At 46.2% G+C, this 26,755-nt stretch overlaps 1 protein-coding gene across 1 annotated transcript; it reads right to left on the reverse strand.

Moving 5' to 3' along the window:
* Positions 1-8,491: 8,491 nt before the first annotated feature.
* Positions 8,492-21,604, reverse strand: LOC144733206 (E3 ubiquitin-protein ligase TRIM11-like). The gene is made up of 6 exons (XM_078614999.1): positions 20,872-21,604; positions 20,190-20,285; positions 16,928-17,161; positions 15,133-15,155; positions 14,660-14,763; positions 8,492-9,202 (listed from the first exon to the last, which is right to left on the reverse strand). Exons 1-6 carry the CDS (start codon positions 21,445-21,447, stop codon positions 8,655-8,657), a joined length of 1,581 nt encoding a protein of 526 aa, XP_078471125.1. The 5' UTR covers positions 21,448-21,604; the 3' UTR covers positions 8,492-8,654.
* Between the last annotated feature and the right edge of the window lie 5,151 nt (positions 21,605-26,755).

The raw sequence follows: 26,755 nt of genomic DNA on the forward strand, positions 1-26,755 counted from the left end.
GTCACGAAAGCTTCAAATCTCGAACACCTAACAGTAGTTTAAACACGTAAAGCTTTCGCGACCAATAACCATTATACAGTTTTATCTGGGGTTAACCATCTAACCCAATCAACCTGCATTATGGACATCCACAGTATATATATAAATATAAAAGTTAGTAGTTCCCTGCGTCTTGTTGACATTCGGGCGATTGCCACAAAGTGCTTTGCTTTATCCACCGCTTTCTTTGTTGTCGGAGTGCAGCGACGACTTCGCCTTGGCTTCGTGTCGCCATGGACTGCGTCTGTAGCGCGTTGTGGCGAACGGGGTGCGGGTGGTGCAGCTTGTTGACGCACAACAGCAGCAGCTGCTGCTGTTGTTGTACAACATTAATGGTTGACGCCTCATCAATGTCTCTTTCAATTCACGACGCGTGTTTTAATCGCCGATGTGACTTTTTACTTTGACGACGTAATTCTTGATTTGAAGCTTTCGTGGCTGCAGGCATCCATACTCTTTGGTTGTTTCGGTAAAACATATCTAAGTGATTTTACCGAAAGAAGCAAGGAGTTTACTTCTCATAATTTTCTCACAATAACCTCGCCTTAATGCTTTCGTGACTGCAGGGATTCATCTTCTTGGTCAGGTCTGTCTCCTCGACAGACCTGTTCTCCATCTGAGGACGGCTCCTTGCGTTGTGGCCGAAACGTCGTGAGAATTATTTTATGTTTTATTTTTTTTTATTATTTCCATTCTACGTGACTTTAACCGAAAGAACCAAGAAGAATAACCTCGCCGTTGACTGTTTACAGCTCAGATCTAGCACGTGGTGTGGGTATGCAGAGCTGTCAACCCCTTATCAGCGCCCTACTTTGTTACGGACCAATCCAGACGTGATCGGTCACCCCGTGTCCCTTATAAACCTCAGAGTTCATCCTACAAAGTCCCCATCACAAGGGAGAAACACAAACAAATAGACAAACACAATGTTTACTTGATACAGCTGTCGTGGCTGTGACGGTTCCACCTGAAGACGGAGGCTTGTGTTGCTTCCGAAACGTCGTGAATTTTTTTATTTGTTTTATTTTACTTTTATTAATTTATCTTTTTTTACCTACGTGACTTTAACGAAAAAACCTAAGAGTATGAATCCTTGCAGTCACGAAAGCTTCAAATCTAGAAACAAAATGTTAATTTACTCAATTTCCCTGTACAAGAATACGGGTAAACCCGTATGGGTTGACAGGTATGGGTATGTAACAACATTACACATCACACTATACAGCACACTATGCACTGTCTATAACTCAGCTATAGTACATGGTGAGGGTATGTAACAACATTACACATCACACTATACAGCACACTATGCACTGTCTATAACTCAGCTATAGTACATGGTGAGGGTATGTAACAACATTACACATCACACTATACAGCACACTATGCACTGTCTATAACTCAGCTATAGTACATGGTGAGGGTATGTAACAGCATTACACATCACACTATACAGCACACTATGCACTGTCTATAACTCAGCTATAGTACATGGTGAGGGTATGTAACAACATTACACATCACACTATACAGCACACTATGCACTGTCTATAACTCAGCTATAGTACATGGTGAGGGTATGTAACAACATTACACATCACACTATACAGCACACTATGCACTGTCTATAACTCAGCTATAGTACATGGTGAGGGTATGTAACAGCATTACACATCACACTATACAGCACACTATGCACTGTCTATAACTCAGCTATAGTACATGGTGAGGGTATGTAACAACATTACACATCACACTATACAGCACACTATGCACTGTCTATAACTCAGCTATAGTACATGGTGAGGGTATGTAACAGCATTACACATCACACTATACAGCACACTATGCACTGTCTATAACTCAGCTATAGTACATGGTGAGGGTAAGTAACAACATTACACATCACACTATACAGCACACTGTGCACTGTCTATAACTCAGCTATAGTACATGGTGAGGGTATGTAACAACATTGCACATCACACTATACAGAACACTATGTACTGTCTATAACTCAGCAATAGTACACGGTGAGGGTATGTAACAACATTACACATCACACTATACAGCACACTATGCACTGTCTATAACTCAGCTATAGTACATGGTGAGGGTATGTAACAGCATTACACATCACACTATACAGCACACTATGCACTGTCTATAACTCAGCTATAGTACATGGTGAGGGTATGTAACAACATTACACATCACACTATACAGCACACTATGCACTGTATGTAACTCAGCTATAGTACATGGTGAGGATATGTAACAACATTACACATCACACTATACAGCACACTGTGCACTGTATGTAACTCAGCTATAGTACATGGTGAGGGTATGTAACAACATTACACATCACACTATACAGCACACTATGCACTGTCTATAACTCAGCTATAGTACATGGTGAGGGTATGTAACAGCATTACACATCACACTATACAGCACACTATGCACTGTCTATAACTCAGCTATAGTACATGGTGAGGGTATGTAACAACATTACACATCACACTATACAGCACACTATGCACTGTCTATAACTCAGCTGTAGTACATGGTGAGGGTATGTAACAACATTACACATCACACTATACAGCACACTATGCACTGTCTATAACTCAGCTATAGTACATGGTGAGGGTATGTAACAGCATTACACATCACACTATACAGCACACTATGCACTGTATGTAACTCAGCTATAGTACATGGTGAGGGTATGTAACAACATTACACACAGGTATACTGTATCTGAGCTGTACACAGTAGATAGTGTGATGTGTCATGTTATGGACAACCTCATCGCTTGAATCTGGGTAGTAAATATTAACACACACTAGCATAGCTACTCAGTGGTGTGAGTTGCACTCTCAAAGACACGTAGAAACTGAAATGCACAAAAATATATATGTACACGTGCAAATACACACGTATTTTTAACAATAAAAACTCACGTTTATTCATGACACTCTGTGGCCTTAAAAGGCAGTACTGTATACAACAGGCGACGTTTCGAGCAAAGGCCCCTCTTCACAGCACGAGAGGTAGAGCGACTCTACGAATGTGCTGAGATTGTTTGTTGTTGTTATTTGTGCGCCACTGCCAAACGTAGCGTCACCAAAACATTTTGGTGATTGGAGAACGGCTCGCCATGCTTCGGCGCTACAGAGGCTGCCGTTGTTATTTATTTATTAATTCGCTGTTGATCCGCTTAACTCTGCCACGTGCACACAGAGAGAAACGCGTGCGTGGGAACCAATTCCAAACCCTTACATTCACTCAAGCAACGATCATCAGAGTACAAACCCCAAGCACGCACGCACTCATTCAGAATCGCCCTCCTCCTTTAACTCTCAATGATGTCCTATGAATAGGTCCGTTGCCTGAAACGTCGTTTAATGTTACTTTTAAGCTCCACGCAGTGTTTTACGAACGCGTTGAGTTACTTTGTGACAGCGAGAGAACGTCCCACATGAACCGTCAGTGCGCACCGCGCTTTCGTGCGTTTGACTGCCCTCTGATGCTCGTGGGTGTTTTGCCTTGCCTCTGTTCTTGGCTCTGTATCAATGTGTTTCACGTTGTTTATAAACGTAAACCGTGTAAGATGTAGATTGTAACGTTTTTATTTGGAGTGATTAGATGTTAACTCCCTCGCCTGGTCTGCAGGAGGTCGTGGATTCGATCCCGACCCCGACGCCTGCTGCATATTAGGAGTTAGCGTGTCTCTCTCACTGGGGTCGTTTACTCCCTCCACATTTAGAATCAACATCACGCGTTTAGAGTATTAAGCTTCTGCTATACATTTCCACGTGATTATAAGCCACTTCGTTGAGCTATCATCTGTGATGGCCAGATCGTTTATGAAAAAGAGCTACATTGCTCAGTGTGCCTTACCTGATAAAATATAACAAAATATAGTCCGTAGTAAATCGTTTTATTGAAGTTTTTACGCATTTGTCACTTGACACCTTGGACACCCTTGCGAATTAGAAGTTAAATCGAGCGACTTTCCAGGTAAAATATTTTAACCATCAACATCCTGGGGACTCACAACATCGGAGATGAACAAGGAAACCAACATTACTTCGCACGAGGTTACAAACATCACGAAACACTCCGTGGAAATGTGACTAACCAAGACACGACTCGACTCAACTGCTTAGACAGGAGCGTTGCATTCACACCGCGGTGTTCGGGTTTAGAGGTCACGATTTTTACAAAACCCAGAGTGGCCAGGCAAACGGTGATGGTTTGTCCCTTGGACTGATTTCGTCGCCTATGGTGAGGCTCTGTGGGTTTCTGCACCAAGCCGTACCTTGTAAAACATTCTTATTAAAGGGTTTATAAAAAAAAAGGTATGTCGTCTCTATCATTGATATTTATTTGTTCTGGATTTATGTTAGCATAACTGTTTAAAATTGTCTTTAAAAAATAGTAAACATTAAATTGTAAATTTTTTTGACAAATCATCTCACAACTTCACGTGTAAATGAGTGGGGGATCAGGTGGGAGGGTAGGAGGGTGATCGTGTGGGTGGTTGAGCAGGTGTGTGTGTGTCGGTGGAGATTGGTGTTGTAGTGGTTAGTGCGCTGTGCTATGAACCTGCCGATCCAAGTTAAATTCCCACTCATGACCACCAACACCAATGATCATTGTCTGAACCGGTCATGGGCCTCCCTTAGGTCGATTCAGCCTCAAATGAGTACCTGGTGCGGAGTATAAATATCACCGCTCGGGAGACAAAGGCGGCCGGGCTTTGTGCTGGCCGCCCACCAACTCGTGTGCAATGCCGGCCTTCATAGATGCTCGCTAACAGGACTTGCCCAACAGTATGTTCAGGCTATACGGGGGATCTTTGCCTTTGTGCGGGTGGGTGAGTGAGCGGGTGTGCAGGTGATCAGGTGGGAGAGAGATCAGACGGAAATGAGCGCTTGAAACTGCATGAGGTGGGCAGGTGGGAGGGTGGCAGGATGGGCAGGTCTATGGCCGAGCAGGTGTGAGTGTGGGCAGGTGGGAGGGAGGGTCTCTGTAGACGGCTGGGGGGGGTAGTAGGTTAGGGTGTGGCAGGTGTCGGGGAGGAGAGTGTTTGGTGCAGGTGAGTTGGTGGTGGTCATCATTACCAAGCGAAGTCATCATCATCGTGCTCTTCATCATCGTGCTCTTCATCATCATCCATCAGTCAGGATCCATTCATCATCATAGCTCATGGTGACGAGGAACAAGCAAACTGACTGAGAGTGCAGCTATAAATACCACGAGATGCGCCATGGAATCTGGCCCAAGGCTACAGACAGCACTTACCTGTGAAGGCGTAAGCTGAAGATTTACAAACCGTGCCCGGGTTTAATCTCCAATACTATAACATCTATACAAACAAAACAACAGTAACCATCCCAAAAAAATACATGTTTACACAAGTCAGTCTCAGCTATGAGAGATTCACATTCACAGCCTGGATGACAATCTTAACAATAGATTTTCAGATTTTATTTTTTATTCACCGAGAACACATTGACCCTTGACCCACAATACAATGTCATTACAATCTTAATTTAGGAGCTTTCGTGACTGCAGGAATTATTCTTTGGTTCTTTTCGGTTAAGTCACGTCTAAAAATAAAATAATAAATTAAAATAACATATTACGACGTTTCGATTGCAACACAAAGCAATCATCATCAGGTATAAAAGAAATAGCAACAAAAAATCTAACTAGAAAACTATAGACAGACATACAAGCAGACAGACATCACAACGGCACACAGAGAGAGGACACACATCGGCACAAAGAGAGGGGTTGTCTCTATGACGGTCCCTTAAATATAGAGAGGGGGGGCGAGAACGGAGAGAGGGAGGGGGCAGAGAGAATTAGCATATCAATGAGTGTACGCCAACGTACTGCTGCTGCTGCAAGTAAGATGACAATGTGGAACGCGCACGCAAAATTGAAGCAGCAGCAGCAGTACGTTGGCGTACACTCATTGATATGCTAATTCTCTCTGCCCCCTCCCTCTCTCCGTTCTCGCCCCCCCTCTCTATATTTAAGGGACCGTCATAGAGACAACCCCTCTCTTTGTGCCGATGTGTGTCCTCTCTCTGTGTGCCGTTGTGATGTCTGTCTGCTTGTATGTCTGTCTATAGTTTTCTAGTTAGATTTTTTGTTGCTATTTCTTTTATACCTAATGATGATTGCTTGTGTTGCAATCGAAACATCGTAATGTTATTTTAATTTATTATTTTATTTTTAGACGTGACTTAACCGAAAAGAACCAAAGAATAATGTCATTACAATTCACAGGTAACCCAGAACACAATCAAGTCTATGTATATTTACGCGATCTAACCCAATAAACCTTTATCATTGATAATATTGGTCGCGAAAGCCTCCGTGTTAAAGTCGATTTGTTTAACCAGGTGAGAACTCAAGAAACCAGGATGAGTCTCGGTTGCAAGAGTGATGATAATGATGCTGGTTCTGCTGCTGCTGATGATTCTGTTACTGCTGATAATGATTCCATTATTATTGATGTTACTTGTTCTACTCCTGATGCTGATGATAATTATGGAGCTACTGCTGTTGATGCTGTTGCCCCTGTTACTAATTCTTCTGCTGATGATACTTCTGCTGATGCTGATGATCGAGTCGAGTTGAATTTTAATTTAACGAGGTGAGAACTCAGGAGACCAGGATGAGTCTCATTGACAAGAGTGACCTGGGTCACAAAAATGAAAAAAGCAAAACAAGTCAAACCCATGCCAGCAATGAAGCAAATAGAAATCTCACCCACAGCCCAGAACACAATGCGATTAGCGTTCACACAAGTACACAACTGGTACGATATAATCAATGCGTTACAAATAATCTACGCGTTGCTAGACACCCTGAGACTCGAAGTTGGGTTCACACCGTATTGGTGTCTCACGTTAAGGAGGGACGCCGTTGTGGCTAGGATATGTTAACTCCCTCGCCTGGTATGCAGGAGGTCATTGGTTGGATTCCGACCCTGACAGTTTCTGGAAATTTGGAGTTTGTGTTGTCTCTATCCCTGTAATAACACACAGTGTCTTTGTGTTATTAATGCGTGTTGAGACAATATTAGTCGTGTTGTAGTGTAAGGTAGATCCTCACTCTAGATATATATCAGGTGCTTAATATCTTTAACCCACTTCAAAGTCAAAACACAGTTCCCATTGTTGTCAGCAGAAGCGTTATCCCATGAATCGAAGGTTGTGGCTTCAGGTCCAAAAGTCTGACAGCAGATAATTAAAATATTAATCAAAACAAACCTTTACGAATAATATTGGTGGCGAAAGACGTCCTACTACTACTAGGTATTAAAATGGCTTCTCTCTTTCTCTATGCCCTGTAAAATAAAACTAGTTTGGGTGGGGGGAGGAGGGGGTCACTCGACCCCTCGTTAAAACAAAAATGTTTTAGCCCAGCGACGCTCAGCACACACCACGAGTAGTCCCCCCCTAGTGATGCCATCCCATTCCCACCCCGGGTTTATCACCCAACGAGCGAGTGACCACGAGGGGGATGGCGCGCGTCACCCCGCAGCGTCACGTGACGCGTGTTCCCAGCATGCCCGCGGTGGAGCTCCGCCCTCTCGACGTTGAGCGCCACGCGGCGCGCGGTGCGAGGGACGGTGACGTCAGAGAGAAGCTTGGCTCCCCCCGCCCTCCCCCACCAGTGCGCTAATCACTGCACCACCGCTCCACCCCACACTACGCACATGGCTCTCTATACGCTAAAGACAAAGATCCCCCGTGTAGCCTTCACAGACTGTAGGGGCAAGTGCTGTTTGCTAGTAGCACCTATGAAGGCCGACACTGTGGCACACAAGGGGGTCGGTGACCAGCATCACGCCCGACCCGCCTTTGTCTCCCCAGTGGCGATGTTTACACATCGCAGCAGGTACTCATTTGAGGCTCAGTCGACCTAGGGGAGAGCCTGGACCGATTCCGATAATCGTCACTGGTGTTGGTGAACCGGTCATGGGCCTCCCCTAGGTCGACTCAGCCTGAAAAATGAGTTTCTGGTACGGTGTGTAAACATCACCACTGGGGAGACAAAGGCGGCCGGGCGTGGTGTTAGCCACCCACCCCCTAGTGTGCTGTGCCGGCCTTCATAGGGGCCGTCCATAAATGACGTCACGCGATTTTTGACCCCCCACCCTTCGTCACACGGCGTTACAAGTCAGACCCCCCCCTCAAATATGACGTCACAAAGCTCTGCCCCCCCCCCCCAAAAACATGCTTCAAATCGCTTGTAGTGCGTATTTAATGTGGCACTGCACTCTTATGTTGTAGGAGAAAACATTTATTAAAAAGTCTATTTAATTAAGTAGAACGTGTTGTCTATATTTATTTAAGTTGCGCATTTTGACGTGACGTCACATTTTTCACCCCCCCCCCATCGTCACAAATGTCTGCCCCCCTCCCCCCAGGTGCGTGACGTCATTTATGGACGGCCCCATAGGTGCTCGCTAACAGCACTTGCCCCAACAGCCTGTGAAGGCTACACGGGGGATCTGTGTCTTTGTGTGCGCGAGTCTGTGCGTTGTGCCCGTTTCTCGGCGCTGTTCACACTCCGTGCTCTCAGCACGCACGACTCAGATCCAAAATCCTCACTGAGCTACCAACACCACCCACATACAGTGCGGGGTAGAGCGGTTGACTAAACGAGTGGTGGACGGTGTGCAGCAGCTCCATTGAGTCGGCGCGGTAAAACGACAGCAGCCCCGCCTCCCAGTGCAGGTGACACCCGACTCTCCGGGGAGGATCCCTCACCGGCACTGAGGTCTTCACACCACCATGAAGCACGAAGCAGCTGTTGTTATTTTCATATAAAACCCAGGATGAGTCGTTCCTTCCCAGGCTGCACTCTTTACCACGCCCTTTGCGTGCGATCGTCCCGTACGCGACTCCAACCTCACAGCCCCACGCCGCACCCACCACGTCCACCTCCCAGTAGTGCTGACCCGACGAGAAGCTCTCGGAGCACAGGGCTTGTGGCCAGGCATCAAAGCGGTGCGGGTGATCGGGGCGACCCTGGGAGACATCGGTCCACGTCACCGTCCTGAGGTCCGAGGAAATCTGGAGTTTGTGGTAGGCCGAGTTTGGGTCCACAGTCGGTGAGCGTCCGTCTGCAGTAACGACAATCACAGTAGCCGTGTAACAACAGCACCACTATAACAACAGCACTCGTGCACTAACACGCACGTGCACTACAATAGAGCAATTCAAAATGAGCATTGTTATGCAACGTTGTAATGCGTAGCTATCGGTGTGATGACATGTAACGGGCACTTTGTCAATCCACTGCTGGATGAGGGCCTCCCTACACCGTGCAGGTCGCGGGGGACATTTGACCATACTTCACCACGCCGGTCACCGCGCGTTGGTGAAGGCAGGCGGCGCAGCTGGCGAGAGCACAGAAGTACAGTACAGCGGTGCGTTTGTCTGCCCCGCCATCTGCTGCCCCGCCATCTGCTGCCCCGCCATCTGCTGCCCCGCCATCTGCTGCCCCGCCATCTGCTGCCCCGCCATCTGCTGCCCCGCCATCTGCTGCCCCGCCATCTGCTGCCCCGCCATCTGCTGCCCCGCCATCTGCTGCCCCGCCATCTGCTGCCCCGCCATCTGCTGCCCCGCCATCTGCTGCCCCGCCATCTGCTGCCCCGCCATCTGCTGCCCCGCCATCTGCTGCCCCGCCATCTGCTGCCCCGCCATCTGCTGCCCCGCCATCTGCTGCCCCGCCATCTGCTGCCCCGCCATCTGCTGCCCCGCCATCTGCTGCCCCGCCATCTGCTGCCCCGCCATCTGCTGCCCCGCCATCTGCTGCCCCGCCATCTGCTGCCCCGCCATCTGCTGCCCCGCCATCTGCTGCCCCGCCATCTGCTGCCCCGCCATCTGCTGCCCCGCCATCTGCTGCCCCGCCATCTGCTGCCCCGCCATCTGCTGCCCCGCCATCTGCTGCCCCGCCATCTGCTGCCCCGCCATCTGCTGCCCCGCCATCTGCTGCCCCGCCATCTGCTGCCCCGCCATCTGCTGCCCCGCCATCTGCTGCCCCGCCATCTGCTGCCCCGCCATCTGCTGCCCCGCCATCTGCTGCCCCGCCATCTGCTGCCCCGCCATCTGCTGCCCCGCCATCTGCTGCCCCGCCATCTGCTGCCCCGCCATCTGCTGCCCCGCCATCTGCTGCCCCGCCATCTGCTGCCCCGCCATCTGCTGCCCCGCCATCTGCTGCCCCGCCATCTGCTGCCCCGCCATCTGCTGCCCCGCAGCCTGTAGCACCTGCTAGGCAGGGTGGTGGCTGCCCCACCACGTGGCCACGTGGCCTGTAGCACCTCAGAGGCAGGGTGGTGGCCGCCCGTGCGAGCCCTGCCCTGGCCCAGCCCCTGCGGGGCTTTGCGAGGTGCCAGGAGGTGGGGCAGTGGATCGGGGTTGGCCAACACCACGCCCGGCCGCCTTTGTCTCCCATGTGGTGACGTTTACACAGCGCACCAGCTGCTCACTCGTGTGATAGTGTAGTGATGTACACTCTGTGTGTGTGTGTGATAGTGTAGTGATGTACAATCGTGTGTGTGTGTGATAGTGTAGTGATGTACACTGTGTGTGTGTGATAGTGTAGTGATGTACACTCGTGTGTGTGTGTGTGAGATAGTGTAGTGATGTACACTCGTGTGTGTGTGTGATAGTGTAGTGATGTACACTGTGTGTGTGTGATAGTGTAGTGATGTACACTCGTGTGCGTATGTGATAGTGTAGTGATGTACACTCGTGTGTGTGTGTGTGTGATAGTGTAGTGATGTACACTCGTATGTGTGTGATAGTGTAGTGATGTACACTCGTGTGTGTGTGATAGTGTAGTGATGTACACTCGTGTGTGTGTGATAGTGTAGTGATGTACACTCGTGTGTGTGTGATAGTGTAGTGATGTACACTCGTGTGTGTATGTGATAGTGTAGTGATGTACACTCGTGTGTGTGTGTGTGATAGTGTAGTGATGTACTCTCGTGTGTGTGTGTGATAGTGTAGTAATGTACACTCGTGTGTGTGTGTGATAGTGTAGTGATGTACACTCGTGTGTGTGATAGTGTAGTGATGTACACTCGTGTGTGTGATAGTGTAGTGATGTACACTCGTGTGTGTGATAGTGTAGTGATGTACACTCGTGTGTGTGTGTGATAGTGTAGTGATGTACACTCGTGTGTGTGATAGTGTAGTGATGTACACTCGTGTGTGTGATAGTGTAGTGATGTACACTCGTGTGTGTGATAGTGTAGTGATGTCTACTCGTGTGTGTGATAGTGTAGTGATGTCTACTCGTGTGTGTGATAGTGTAGTGATGTCTACTCGTGTGTGTGATAGTGTAGTGATGTACACTCGTGTGTGTGTGATAGTGTAGTTGTACACTCGTGTGTGTGTGTGATAGTGTAGTGATGTACACTCGTGTGTGTGTGTGATAGTGTAGTGATGTACACTCGTGTGTGTGTGTGTGTGATAGTGTAGTGATGTACACTCGTGTGTGTGATAGTGTAGTGATGTACACTCGTGTGTGTGTGTGTGTGATAGTGTAGTGATGTACACTTGTGTGTGTGTGTTTGATAGTGTAGTGATGTACACTCGTGTGTGTGATCGTGTAGTGTCGTCACTATGTAGTGATTTACACGGTCAACCAGGGTGAAGCCCTTGGCTGGCTGGCTAGCTGATAAACCTCTGAATATTCACAAATAATTCTCAAGGTGCCTTTGATTCTGAGAGCTTTACACATTAACACTGAACCCTAAGAATCCTAACTGTGTCTGAATCTGTATCACGCTGCCTCAAGTACTAATTATGAATCCTCAGAATCTCAGCCACAGCGTCTCTGTGGTAAACACTCACAGAGACAGCATAGCAACAGCATCCTCATTCAATAATACAAAAGAGTAGTGTTAATAGAGCTCATGTAAAACTCCTTTGCACTCGTGTGTGTGCTGTATATTAATGTAGAGGTATTGCAATACAAGGGCTATCGTAATGTGTGTGTATGTATATGTAGTGGTGATAACTACTCGCTGTTTGCAAGCTGTGAGAGAGCGGATCATAAACAGGGGTTTCCCGCTCGTTAGAACGGTCAGGGTTAAATAGGGTAAGGTGGGATCCAAACGCCAGATTGGGAAGGACCAATCGGCAGGTTCCACAAGGTGGCCGGGGATTTGACAACCCGCCCACGAAATGGTATAAAAGCCAGAGCGCTGAGAAGCTCTGGGCCAGTTCTGCTTCACGAAGACCCAAGTTGGCCGAAGACATCTAGGACCCTGGACCAAGCCCTCCAGCCCTTATCAGGGCTAGGGCTCAGTGTAACCAGTGGTCGGGGAGAGATTAGGTCCTAGATAGCTAGGACCCTGTCTCCCAGCCTTCCTGCCCTTGTGAGGGCGAAGGCCCTGAGCGACCAGAGGTCGGGGACCCGCCGGGCCAGCGGTGGGTCAGTGTGCCTCCCCTAGGTCCATCCAGAGGACGCTAGGATAGCAGGGAGATTAGATATCTTGCAAGGTCCGGAGGCTGTACCTCCTTAGAATAGGAGGTAAGCGTGAGTGTGGAGCTGTACAAGGTCCGGAGGCTGTACCTCCTCAGGGTAACGGGTGAGGGGACCGTATACCCCTTTGTGTGATAGGGACTGTGTATTAAGACAATAAACAGTGTGTGCCATAAAGAAGTTTAGAAGTCCGTCCTTTACAACACTACATATGCACATTGATACACATGGTCAGCCACAGTGATTGCCCAGTATGGCTCTGTGAGCCTCGGGTATTAACCTTGAACCCCAAAATCCTTACTGTGCCTTAGAAGGGATAAAGCAGCTTCAAGCATTATGACTGAATAATGCGAATCTGTAGGCTGCCTTAGTTTGGTTATTAGGCTACAGCATTAACAATGAACCTTACGCATCACAATGGTGATGTGGTCTTTCTCGAGTCTGATGATGATATCCATTACAGGGAAGACTTATTGTCATATATTCATCTGCTACAATGGTTGCTTTGGCTAACAGCATCCTCACTGGATAATACACACGTGTAATATCAATGGAGCTCATGTAATAGTGAAATACACTCGTGTGTGTGCTATATATTATTGTCCAATGAATACATTACAGTCGTAATGTTTATCTTTGCACGTGCAGTGCGATGATAGGCAATATTAACCAAGGTTATGCCTTAGTCTGGCTCTGTGAGGCTCAGCCATTAACTGGGGAAGCTAAAAATTGTAAAGGTGCCTTAGTTTGACTCTCTGTGCATCAAACTGTTAACATGAAGCCTAAGACTCCTATGTCTTCGTCTGGATGTGTGATCCTTGGGTATTAACAATCAACGATAAGATTCCTTGTTCTACAATCTATAGTCTTTATCATTGAATCGTACAAATCCTACAGGCAGCCTTTGTGTCTGCAGTGGTGAACTTTACAAGACGTACTAGGTACTCATTAAGGCTGAGTAGACCTAGGAGGGATCCAAAATTGGATCTAAATCAACTCACCACTGATGTTAGCCATGAATAACCTGTTGGTGATGATGTTTGTAGCTCAGTGCACAATACATCCAATCTTCACTGGATATCCGTACTCACTCTCGCTCATCCATATGTAGTAAGTATCAGGAGGCTTGATGACAGGGTCGGAGGCACACTTATTTATTGACACCAACTTGTGCACAGTAATGGGTACACACAATACTTAAGGGGGTATCGTCCCCTTCACTCGGCTACAGGGATACACAACTTCTAACCCCGCTAACCTACGCCCAAGTCCTCCACTACGGAGCTAGGGGAGGCTAACTATCCCAGCCCTGGTCAAGCTGGGATCCCGGCACCCTGAGTCTCCAGACCGGCTTGTCAGTCTGGGCTCTCGGGGCCACGCCACCGGCTTGCCCTGGTCGGCCCTGATAAGGACAGCGAGCCAGGGGAGCTCCGGGGCCTATGCTAGCTGGTCTTCCGTCTTCGCTGGTTAAAGCTGATACCCCCGACCTCGAGCCCTCCGGCTCACCACCTTTTATAGTACTCGGCCCCCGGGAGGGGCCCGTGGGGGATGCAGGTGCGGATGTCGGTGTGAGCACCTCCTATGTGTACGGCCCTAACCACGCCCCTTGTGTTTGTTGTCCATCCGCTCCCATACACAATTACACCTCTACACATACACCCAGACACCTCCGATTAGCATGGTTGGTGTAAAAGAAGTTCAATGTAGATCTATACACTTTTACAAAGACAAAGATACCCCCGTATATCCTCAGACGTTTGGGGCAAGTGCTGTTAGTAAGCACCTATGAAGGCCCACATGGCACACGAGGGGGTCAGCACCACGTCAGGCCGCCTTTGTCTCCCCAGTGGTGATGTGATGTTTACACACTGCACTAGGTACTCATTTGAGGCTGCGTCGACCTCGGGGAGGCCCAGGACAGGTTCAGATGATCCATCACTGGTTTTGTCCTTGAGCAGGAATCACACCCAGGACACCAGGTTCATAGCGCATAGTGCTAACCACTGCACTACCGCTCCACAACAAGCACAATTACACGCACAATAACACACACGCACAGGTGGTAAGAGTCCGTGGAACTCACACATGAATGCCAGCAGGTTGACCCCAGCTCCCTGCAGGGCACCGATCACGGCGATGTCTTTTTTGCTGAGAGATGAGTGTGGAGCTTCCTTCTGAGCGTCTCTCCTATGACACCAGAACCAGCAGTGACTCACACAGCCCATGTCTTACACTGCATCAACACACAGCATCACCACTCACAGCACGATCACACATAGCCCGTGTCTTACACTGCATCATCACACACCGCATCACCACTCGCAGCATCATCATCACACACAGCTTCATCGCTCACAATCATCACACATCGCATCATCACGTGCAGCATCATCACACACAGCCAGTGTCTTACAAAGCATCATCACACACAAAGTAACACAGCATCACAGATCGTGGTACACAGCATCATTACACTCATCATCATCGTCATGCAGTCCATGTCCCACACAAGGCATCACCCCGTGTGTTAATCTGTGCAAGTTCATGAGTCCTTACCGGTTTGTCTCCTTCAGGTGAACCTGCAGGAGTCAGACACAGGGGGCGCGAATCAGTTTACCTCCAGCCACATTAACCACACGGTGATTGGTAGAGGCGATGAGGCTGCACTCAACCATTCGCGTATCCCAGTGTTGTTGGTTGTAATCAAGACAAAGCCGTGGACTCGTTTGGACTCGATGGTTCTCATCAGCAAGGTGTGGCCTCTCAAACCATTGTCACGGGCAATAGGCATACGTGTCACTCGACATTGAGTGGCAGTGATTGGAAATAATTTTCCACTGCATCGTGCTACCTTTGTGAGAAGTTTAGAATTTTTGGGGAATTTTTTGGGCCCAAAACCCTCAGAAGCCCACTTTTGATACAATTTTGGGCCCAAAAGTCGGTAATGTACATACGTAACGTACTTACATATTGATTAACTATGAATAACCCAACTAATAATCGAGATCCATTGTCATGTATATGCATACATTAACTCACCTTTCCCACTCTGGGCTTCGCACCTGATTGGCTCAGGGTGATGACATCACATTTATTCCTCCAATTGTGGAGAAATTCTCCAAAACAGGAGAATTTCTCCACAATTTTGACGGTCACCTGATGAGGCTGGTTGTAATTACTGGAAAAAGTTGTACTCCAATTGTAAATGTTATTTGTTTATTCTCCAACACAATGGTGTGCTGAACTAGTAACTTATTGGCATTTTATATGTACGTGACAAATCTAATTGGTTGTATCGGGTGGTGGCGTGTTTAACAACACCTTTATATTTAAGCGATCTAATAAAAAAAACTTCTATCTAGGGTGAACACTTGTTGAAGCAGACAATCTTCGGATTGGTTTAAACTTTCCGAGACTGATCAAATAATAAATGCCTGTGGCTTTCGTGATGTTAAAAGCTCTTCTCTTTTCAGCATTACTCTTGGTTGATCGACATTTGGATAAATGAATTAACTAAATCTAGCGGTAAGTAACTTAAATCTGTATGTTACAGGACCATGTGGTTAGATGTTGTAGTGCCAACGTCTGTATAAATTACCAACCGTTTATTAACTCGATGGATTTGTGTGTTAATAGTTTCGTAGATAGAAGTATAATAATAAAAATAAAGTTAATGAAAATAAAAAGAATAAAAATAAAATAATAATAAACAAAACACTTCATTTTGATTTTTCTATCTACGTGACTTTACCGACAGAACCAAAGAATATGAATTCCTGCAGTCACGAAAGTTTAAAGTCAAAATGTTAATCGTTTATTCATTATTTGGAAATTCAGTAGTAAGTTATATTTTTACTAGAACATACAAATTCACGTTGGTGGACTTGTTTCAATAAAATATATGGCCGATAGATTGTATTGACAATGCAAGTTGCGTTATTATGTTCTTTGTGATACCTTGCATGTGCCACCTTTCTAAATGTACGGGCAGTTTTCGACGTAAAACGCGAACTTAATCACGGAACAATGTTTTTTCAGTGGAGCGATCCTTCGCGAGATGTAATGAGTCAGCCTCGTGCTGGCAGTGAGTGTTTGTGCATGTGTGCACCTGCGCTCGTATGTGTGTGCGCGTATAAGTTAGTGTGGGGGGAGTGGTAGTGCAATGGTAAGCGCACTGCGTTACCAACCCGGCGACACGAGTTCGATTCCTGCTCACGACCAACACCAGTGACGATAATCTGAATGGATCCTAGGCCTCCCCAAGGTCGACTCAGCTTGTGTGTAAACATCGCCACTGTGGAGGCAACAGTGGTCAATGGTGGCCAGGTGGCGTGATGCCTACTCACTCTACCTGCAGGAACGCGAGCGAGTCCCTCTCCTCCTGCAGAGCGTGCAGGCGCGTGGCTGCTGCCTGGAGCTCGCTGATCTCGTGCTCGTAATGAGCGATGTTCTCCTCGATCTGGGACAGCAGCTCGCGCCCCTTCATGTCCACGCGATACAAAGTTGTCCTCTCGTCCTCATCCAGCATCGCCCTCATGCGGGTGAACTCGCCTGAGATGCGAGCCTTGGTCTGTACCATGCAATCCTGCAAGGGTGTACGATGGATGCTATCATTTCACATTCAATGCTATACATACCAAAGTCACATTTTTTCTGGCTACTCCAAACCTAGTTTGCCCTGCCTCCACATTATGTCTCTGCACTCACATCTCAGTGAACTGGTCGATAACTGGTTAAGAATCTAGGACGTTCACATCTATAATTTGGTTAGTAAGATAAAATGAAAAAATTGTATTCTTCTGCGGAAATAAACACATCATAAAGTGAAACATTAAATTGTAAATCGAAACATAATTTTCCATACGGTCCCATAATTTGACCTAAGATGCCTTCCTAAAACAAATGTACGCACCTAAAACAAGCATACAAAAAATATCTGTCAATACAACTGAGATATTTTATGCACAAATATGGAGAAAATTAACGACTAATAACTTATTAAAATTATCTGTTATTTAAACTACCTCACGTTATTGGAATGTCCATTCCTCTAAGCATAGGCTGGGATCTCTCCCCTCCCTCTACCGTTTCAAATCACTCCGAGCTCAGATATTTGATGGAGACCAATGATCTGCTTTTCTGGTTGTATTACTAATATTCTCCACAGCATGGAGATGTTGTGTGAATTATTATCACTAGCTGACTTGATGTCCACTTTTACAGCAGGATTTGCATGACATTGGATACTTTGGATACTCGTAACATTTTCGTGGTGGTGGGGTTTTTGTGTTCCAATGACCCTCAGAGCTATGTCGTCTGGAGTCTTGTATTCCTGGTAGGATCTCTCTTGGTTGACAGGTTTGGCCAGAAGTTCCAGACAAATAATGGTCCAAAAAAACATCCCTTTATGAATGGTTAAAAAATACTAAAATCAGACAACCTGACTCAGACAAGGTATACCAGGACAACCACATGGAGCCAGGCCTGGGGGTGGTGTTCGCCGAGAAGCTCCTGGTGGCCAGGTGACCACATAACCCGGTTGAGCCCTGCCCAAAATGGCTACATGGCGCCATGCTCTGGGCCCACCATCTGCAGGATGAAAAGTGAGGGGCGGGTGCGATGCCAGTATTGCAGGTAGTGGGATGGCCTCAGACGGACTGAACCTTAGAAATGGGTACTAGCTATTAGGACGTGGAATGTCACTTCACTGGGGGGGGGGGGGGTGAAGGAGTCGGCACTGGTGGAGGAGGTGGAAAGGTACCGACTAAATATAGTTGGTCTCATCTCTACACACAGCATTGGCACTGGAAGCAAACTTCTCAATCCGGGGTGGTCTCTCCTATTCTGGAGAAACCCCTGGTGAGTGGCCCCGGGTGAGTGTGGGGATATTCGAAATCCCAGCTGGGTGCTGTTCAGTTGGAGTTTGTCCCAGTGGATGAGAGGGTTCGCCTCAATGAGACGTCGGGTCTCAGAAAGGACAACTCTGACTGTTGTCTGTGCATATGTACCAACATCAGTTCAGAGTTTTCAGCCCTCTTGGAGACGGTGGGTGCAGTGCTCGATCGTGCCGCCTACCGACTCCATAGTCTTACTGGGCGATGTCAATGCTCACGTGGGAAAATATGGAGAAACCTGGAGAGGCATGATTAGAGGGAATGTCCCCCCTGATCTGAGCCCGAACTATGATATTTAACTGGATTTAACTGGAATTCTGCGATAGTAACGGAATGTCAATAACAAACACCATTTTCGAACATGAGGATGCTAATATGTGTACTTGGTACCAGTGCACCATAGGCCGAAAGACAATGATTGACTTCGTAGTTGCCCTTTGTGAAGAAGTTAAAGTTACTCGGGGTTTATATCCCAAGTGATGGTAAATGGGAGCAGGAGATTGTATGGTGGATCGGTGCGGCATCCGCAGTGTTGCAGGCACTGTACCGTTCCATGGTAGTGAAATGGAAGATGAGTTCTCGAACAAAGCTCTTGCTTTACAGGTCAATCTACGTTCCCACCTTCACCTATTTTCATTAGCTTTGTCTGATGACCAAAAGGATGAGATCGCGGGTACAAGGAACCAAAATGAGGTTTCTCCGCAGGGTTGCCGGGCTCACTCTCGATGATCGGGTGAGGAGCTCAGTAATCCGGAAAGCCTCAGAGTGGGTCTGCTGTTCAACTGGATCGAAATGAGCCATTTGAGGTGGATTGGGCACCTGGTAAGGATGCCCCTCTGTAGACTTCCCCTGGAACTCTCCTGGGAACGTTCCACTGGGCGAAGACCCCGGGGCCGACCCAGGACACGCTGGCGGGACTATGTCACTCGGCTGACCTGGGAACACCTGGGAATTCCCCAGAAAGTGCTAGAGTCTGTCACCAGGGAAAGGGAGGTCTGTACCGCCCTACTCAACATTCTGCCACCGCGACCCTCACCAGGACAAGTGTATTGAGAAACGAATGAATTAACAAACTCATGCATGCGACAACGCAAACAGGCTCATATCAATATATTGGAAGACATATCAAAAGTAGATTCAATTACGTAATTATCTGAATCATTAAAATGTATTACATCAAAATATGTAATACTAATACATCTTGATTCGTGCATATTCAATGTAAAACGTTTAAAATAATAATTGTCTCTACGTTGTGCTGCTTTAGAGGTAGGTGCGTGTCATGAGAGCAAAAGTGTTTTCTGGCATTCCATTGCACTCTCTTTATAGCCGCATCTCTTTTGTTTAATCTAGCATTCAACAGCCAATTTATGTCGGATTTTATCGTCATCTTCACTTGTGTAATGTCTGGTTTATAATTGAATACAATCGTTGCTCCATACTGCTTTATATTATCTGATCCATTGCAAGTCATTCGAGTTATCTTGCGACGTGCTTTGAAGTCTCACGAGAAATACACTTGTTTTGTGTAAAACGTTGCATAAAAAAAATTCCGTTTCAATCGCCCATAACTATAATAATGCAATGTCCTGCACAGTTATTACAGACTGATTCAAGCCTACCAGAGTTCACTTGAATCTGCGGAGTTATCCTCAAGGGGAGAGTCACAGACTCCACCCAAGGTGGAGGTCACAGGGCCACAGAGGCCACGCGCGGTACCTGCACGTCCTTGCGAGTGGCCTTCATCTGTCCCACGGACGCCTCCGCCTTTTTCCTGTCTTTCTCCACTGCTCGCATTTCCTCACCGACTCTACCCTGCAAGAGATGAAATCATCAGAGGAGACTCCACTCCATCTGGAGCCCCCCACAGTGACAGTTCTGAATTGCCCACCAGAAGCGTGGTGAAGAAGTCATCCTGAACTGACTGAAAAAGTCTAATAGGCAAAGGACCTGTGGACAGAGAATCAACCCACGGCGATGTTTGTTGTATGAGATGTTTCTATTATACCCAGGGGACAGTTTGTTTTTATCAGCTCATGTAGAGGTATCATAATCAGTATGTGTATTTATACTGGAGGAATCCGATGAGCTATAAAGCTTTTTTTCACAAATGTCCTGTAGGGGTGGGTAAAAACGTTAAAACAACAAACTATACAAAACCCAGATAGTAGTGCAAAGTACAAGAAAGATAAACAATCACCCAATAACATACAACTAAGCCATTCCCATCCTACCAGGCAAAGCCCACCGAGGTATCGATCATTTTTTTAGAAGCGACCTGGCCACAAATGATAACTCATCAAAGTGGTTTATCATGGGGAAATGTCGAGCTGCCAAATAATCTCAATGCATGTTTTTTTCTGCACCTCAGTGGTTTTCGCTGTTGGCATGCGGGCCTCACCTTCCGAGTCTTATGCTCGTTCTCCAGCGTGTCAACATCATGCCCTCGATGTTCTCCAGTGAAAGCGCAGACTGTGCACACGAGGCTCACATCCTGCTTGCAGTAGAATATGAGCTCCTGTTTGTGCCTCTTGCACTTGCGTTCTTCAGGGTTCACATCTGGTGAAACCAGGACGTGGTCCTTCAACTTCGCTCTCTCCAGGTGAGGCGCGAGGTGCTTCCTGCAGAAGGACATCTCACACCTGAGGCAGGTTTTCACTGCAAGAGTCTTGCCTTTTGGGCAGTTGTCACAGAAAACAACACCGCCAGCAGCAGCAGCAGCAACCATGGTCTCAGTCACTCGCAGCTGCTCTATGAGGTTGGCGATCGTCACGTTCCTAGTCAGCTGGGGTCGTCGAGGGAAGGTCTTGCGGCACTGCGGGCAGCAGTAGGAGTCTGTCTCCTTCCAGGCGTCCTCCACGCACTGGAGGCAGAACGAGTGGCCGCAGCTCAGCGTGGAGGGGCAGTCAAACGTGTCCAGGCAGATGGAGCAGGTCAACTCACGGTCCACGTTTTCAGCGGGAGCTGCGCTCGCCATGACCCGAGGATGCACCCAAAATAGTTCCTCACTGTGCCTTAAGAGAATCTATTTCAACAAAAATACTTTATGTTTATAACATCGTGAGATGTTGAATATAATTGACGAGTTGTTCTGTGCGCAGCTCACACATCGGAGACGAACAAGGAAATGAACTGACTTCACCTGCAGTTGAGTTATAAATACCTCGAGACACGCCCTGGAATGTCCCATACGGCGGCTGAGCTCACCTGTGTAGACGTGGCGGTACAGTCACGCACTGTGTAATAGCTAAAACTGCTTTTTGTGTTTAGTTTGTCCTTCCCCTGCACCTCCGATTAGCACGGTTGGCTACGTACGGTGTGGAAGAAGTTCAACATACATACATAGCTTTGACCGGTCTCAATTGATATATTTGTACAAACAAAACCCAGCAGCAGCAACCCGGGACACAGCAATAATGGTTTGTCCCACAGGCTGATTGACCGGCTCGGTCAGGCTGTGTGCATTGCCACAGTGGAACCGCACCTTGTACAAACATTCTGATGGTAAAGGTTAACTTTTTTTTCCCATCTGTGTTTTCATTCAATATTTTTTATTGCAAGGCCTGTTTGTTTAAACTTCACAGTCTGTAATCGTCTTCCACCTTTATCAACTAATATTTTAACTACTGGCTTCATGCACCCTCTGTTCATCTGTCAATAATTGTTTTTTTTTATTCTGACTACACCGTATTATGCTGAGTGGACGGTGGTTGTATGTATGTTGAACTTCTTTTTCACCGTACGTAGTCAACCGTGCTAATCGAAGGTGTGTGGGTGAGTGTGTAGGTGGTGATTGGTTTAGTGTGTGGGTAAGCGGTTGGGTGAGTGGGTGTGTGGGTAAGTGGGAGAGTATGTATGTTGAACTTATTTCGCAGTGTAAGTAGCCAATCGAAGGTGCGAGTGAGTGGGTGGTGGTGGTTGAGTGAGTGGGGGGGGGGTTATTTGGTGTGAGGGGAGACAGATGAGCAGGAGGATGGCGTGAAGGGTGGGCGAGCAGGCGGTGAGGGAGGGCTGGAGGAAGGGTGGCTGGGAGGGGCGTGCGGTTGAGTGGTTGGGTCACTGGGTGGGTGGCCTCACGCATTACAACAGATAACAGCCCCTGGCTAAACAAACATCGTGGTTCATTTAAGCTCATTAACTATATGACTTTCACTGTACATTGTCCTATTATGTGTAAAAAAAATGAGGTTTCAAATCAATATTTATTCGTCACCTATTGTTAATGTGAATATTTTACATCCTGGAATCGCTGAGTTTGGCCCATTCTATCAAAAATATTTAATTATATTTTACCGGGTAAGACCCACTGAGGTTTATAGCTCTTTTCAGAAGCGACCTGGCCACAATTGATAGCTCAACGACGTGGCTTATTACGTGGACATTTCTAGCAGTCAAACACTCTAAACGCAAGTTTCTAAGTGTGGAGGGAAAAATTGGAGTACCAAGAGACAAATTCACGCGACTACAGGGAGAGACAAGCGAACTCCAAGTACACGTATAGGCGTCAGGGCCTGGATCGATCCCACGACCTCCTGTACACCGGGCGAAGTAGTTAACATCTTCCAGCCACCGCAGCGAGATGTAAAAAAATCACAGAGCAGCGACAACGAACAAGGAAACGTGCTGACTTCACCTGCAGCTAAATTTTAAACACCACGAGACGCGCCCTGGAATGATGCACGCGGCAGCCCGCACTCACCTGTGTAGACGTGGCATCACATTCACACACAGTGTCAAGGTTAAAGAGTCGCAATTGATATATTTTTTACAAAAACCCCACGGTAACCATGAAAACGGTGATGGTTTGTCCTATAGACTGGTTACACCCGCTTGGCTGAGGCTGTGTTTTTCCACTGTAAACCTCACCGTGTAAATTTGTATTAAAGATTTAAAATTATAAGTAGGCTATCGCGACCAATATTATCTATAAAACGTGTTTTTGGGGTAGATCGCGTAAATATAAGTGTCGTTAAACCCGCCACCACCCGACACAACCAATGAGTAAGGATTGTCACGTAAACAAAATAAGTAATATTAAAAAAATATTTTTTTTAAACACGCTTTAATGAAATGTACCATACTCTTCTTGGTTCTTTCGGTAAAGTCACGTAGAAGGGAAGTAATAAAATAATAAAAATAAAACATAACAAAATAATTCTCACGACGTTTCGGCCACAACGCAAGCAGCCGAGGCGACAGCGTCAGACACTGTCGCCTCGGCTGCTTGCGTTGTGGCCGAAACGTCGTGAGAACTGTATTTTATTATGTTTCATTTTTATTATTTTATTACTTCCCTTCTACGTGACTTTACCGAAAGAACCAAGAAGATGAATCCCTGCAGTCACGAAAGCTTTAAATCGAAATGTTATGTTTTATTTTTATTATTTTATGTTTTATTTTTATTATTTTATTATGTTTTATTTTTATTATTTTATAATGTTTTATTTGTATTATTTTATAATGTTTTATTTTTATTATTTTATTATGTTTTATTTTTATTATTTTATTATGTTTCATTGTTATTATTTTATTATTTCCCTTCTACGTGACTTTACCGAAAGAACCAAGAAGATGAATCCCTGCAGTCACGAAAGCTTTAAATCGAAATTGTACCATACTCGTAATGGCAGAACTCGACGACTCCAGGAAGTGGCCCCGAAGCTTGCCACAACGTAAGGGACCGTGGTGATTTACAGCCAACGTTAGTTGAGCGTGGACAATTAGACCCAAGCCGAAACATAACATGTAAAAATTTATGTTTAAAAATACTTGTTTTTATAGAGTATAGTATTGTCATCAGTATGACGTAAGTATACCAAGTTTGCAGTCGATACCACATTGGGAAGTGGGTTAAAATTTAGTTAAAAGATTTGAGGATACGACAACAGACAGTGAGTTCAATAAAAGCGTGTAATAATAATAAAAACATTCCTGCTAGGGTGAGGCTGTGCGTTTTGCTCAGCAAACCACACAGCTGTCAGTTCGTATTCAAGGTTTAACAAAAAAAGATTCCCCTATACCAGGGGTCGGCAACCTACGGCTCCGGAGCCGCATGCGGCTCTTTACGGGCTGCTTCTTGACGATATGTACGTATGTACAGTATGTATTCAGATGCATTGCGGCTCTTGAAATACTGAATTTTGTACCAAATTGGAAAGAAATGGCTCTTCTTGTTATTTTGGTTGCCGACCCCTGCCCTATACCAAGGGGTTCAGAAACCAAAAAAACAAGGAGAGACATTTTTTCTTATTTTTTACAATTCGGTAAGTTATTATTTCAAGAGCCGCAATGCAACGTGGTGTGAGTACGAGAGACGGTGGTGGTGGTGGTCCTTGATAAATAAAAACGTGGTGTGCGTACGAGAAACGGTGCTGGTCCTTGATAAATAAGAACGTGGTGTGAGTACGAGAGACGGTGCTGGTCCTTGATAAATAAGAACGTGGTGTGAGTACGAGAGATGGTGGTGGTCCTTGATAAATAAGAATGTGGTGTGAGTACGAGAGACGGTGGTGGTAGTGGTGCGTGATAAATAAGAATGTGGTGTGAGTACGAGAGACGGTGGTGGTAGTGGTGCGTGATAAATAAGAATGTGGTGTGAGTACGAGAGACCGTGGTGGTGGTGGTCCTTGATAACTAAGAACGTGGTGCGAGTACGAGAGACAGTGCTGGTGGTCCTTGATAAATAAGAACGTGGTGTGAGTACGAGAGACGGTGGTGGTGGTCCTTGATAAATAAGAACGTGGTGTGAGTACGAGAGACGGTGGTGGTGGTCCTTGATAATTAAGAACGTGGTGTGAGTACGAGAGACAATGGTGCTGGTGCTTGATAAATAAGAACGTGGTGTGAGTACGAGAGACGGTGGTGCTGGTAGTGGTCCGTGATAAATAAAAACGTGGTGTGAGTACGAGAGACGGTGGTGGTGGTGGTGGTGCTTGATAAATAAGAACGTGGTGTGGGTACGAGAGACTGTGCTGGTGGTCCTTGATAAATAAGAACGTGGTGTGGGTACGAGAGACTGTGCTGGTGCTCCTTGATAAATAAGAACGTGGTGTGAGTACGAGAGACGGTGTTGGTGGTGGTTCGTGATAAATACGAACGTAGTGTGAGTATGAGAGACGGTGGTGGTGGTCCTTGATAAATAAGAACGTGGTGTGAGTACGAGAGACGGTGTTGGTGGTGGTTCGTGATAAATACGAACGTAGTGTGAGTATGAGAGACGGTGGTGGTGGTCCTCGATAAATAAGAACGTGGTATGAGTACAAGAGATGGTGGTGGTGGTGGTGCGTGATAAATAAGAACGTCTCACGAAGCAGCCGTCCCTGAGAGCCGCACGCCGCCACGAAGCCGCAGGTTGCAGACCCCGTGCCCTGAACCAACTGGCGTGACCGTCAAGTAATAATAATAATTTAAGTAGTATAGTTTTATTATGTTATTATAATAATTTAATTATTATGTAATTGGAAATGGATAATAATAAAATGATTTGGCGTTTTTTTCATGTATTAATAACTTAATTATAATAACTGTTTAATACTGACACCTAAACAATAACTAAATAAATAAATGGCTGTGCTATAATACTTTGACGCTAATAATGCAAGAATAGTATTTTAACAATTAAATAATACATTTCTACTGATTACATAATCATTCAGTAATGGTAAAATAATAATAATTAACATTTACAAAGCGCCCATAAACAATCGCTCTCGGGGTGCTATGCATGGTAAAGCAGAAAATAGTGAACATCACCCAAGGAAAGAAGTGAGAAGGACATTTGAACATCACTAAAGGGAGAAAGCCATTTTAAACAGAGACGGCTTTAGTGGAGATGTGAAGTTGAGCAGTGCCTCGGAAGTCCCCTTGACCTCGAAGGGCAACGAGTTGCAGAGTGTAGGTGCCATAATTGCCAACGCACCTCCACGTGTGTAGCCTGGAGACGGTGGGACAGTGAAGAATGCACAAGCTGAGGATCTTGACGATCTTGATAGAATATTCGTGGCTGAAGGAGATCATGAATGTAGGAAGGAGCAAGTCCATTTAATTTATTGGTTCTTTCGGTAAAGTCACGTAACTTTACCGAAAGAACCAAAAAATAATAAAAATAAAACAATTATTTTATTATGTTTTATTTTTTATTATTTTATTACTTCCCTTCTACGTGACTTTACCGAAAGAACCAAGAAGGTGAATCCCTGCAGTCACGAAAGTAATAAAATAATAAAAATTAAACATAATAAAATAATTATGTTTTATTTTTATTATTTTATTACTTCCCTTCTACG

This window comes from Lampetra planeri, chromosome 45, assembly GCF_965212315.1.
Source record: "Lampetra planeri chromosome 45, kcLamPlan1.2.h2, whole genome shotgun sequence".
NCBI classification, from domain to species: Eukaryota; Metazoa; Chordata; class Hyperoartia; order Petromyzontiformes; family Petromyzontidae; genus Lampetra; species Lampetra planeri.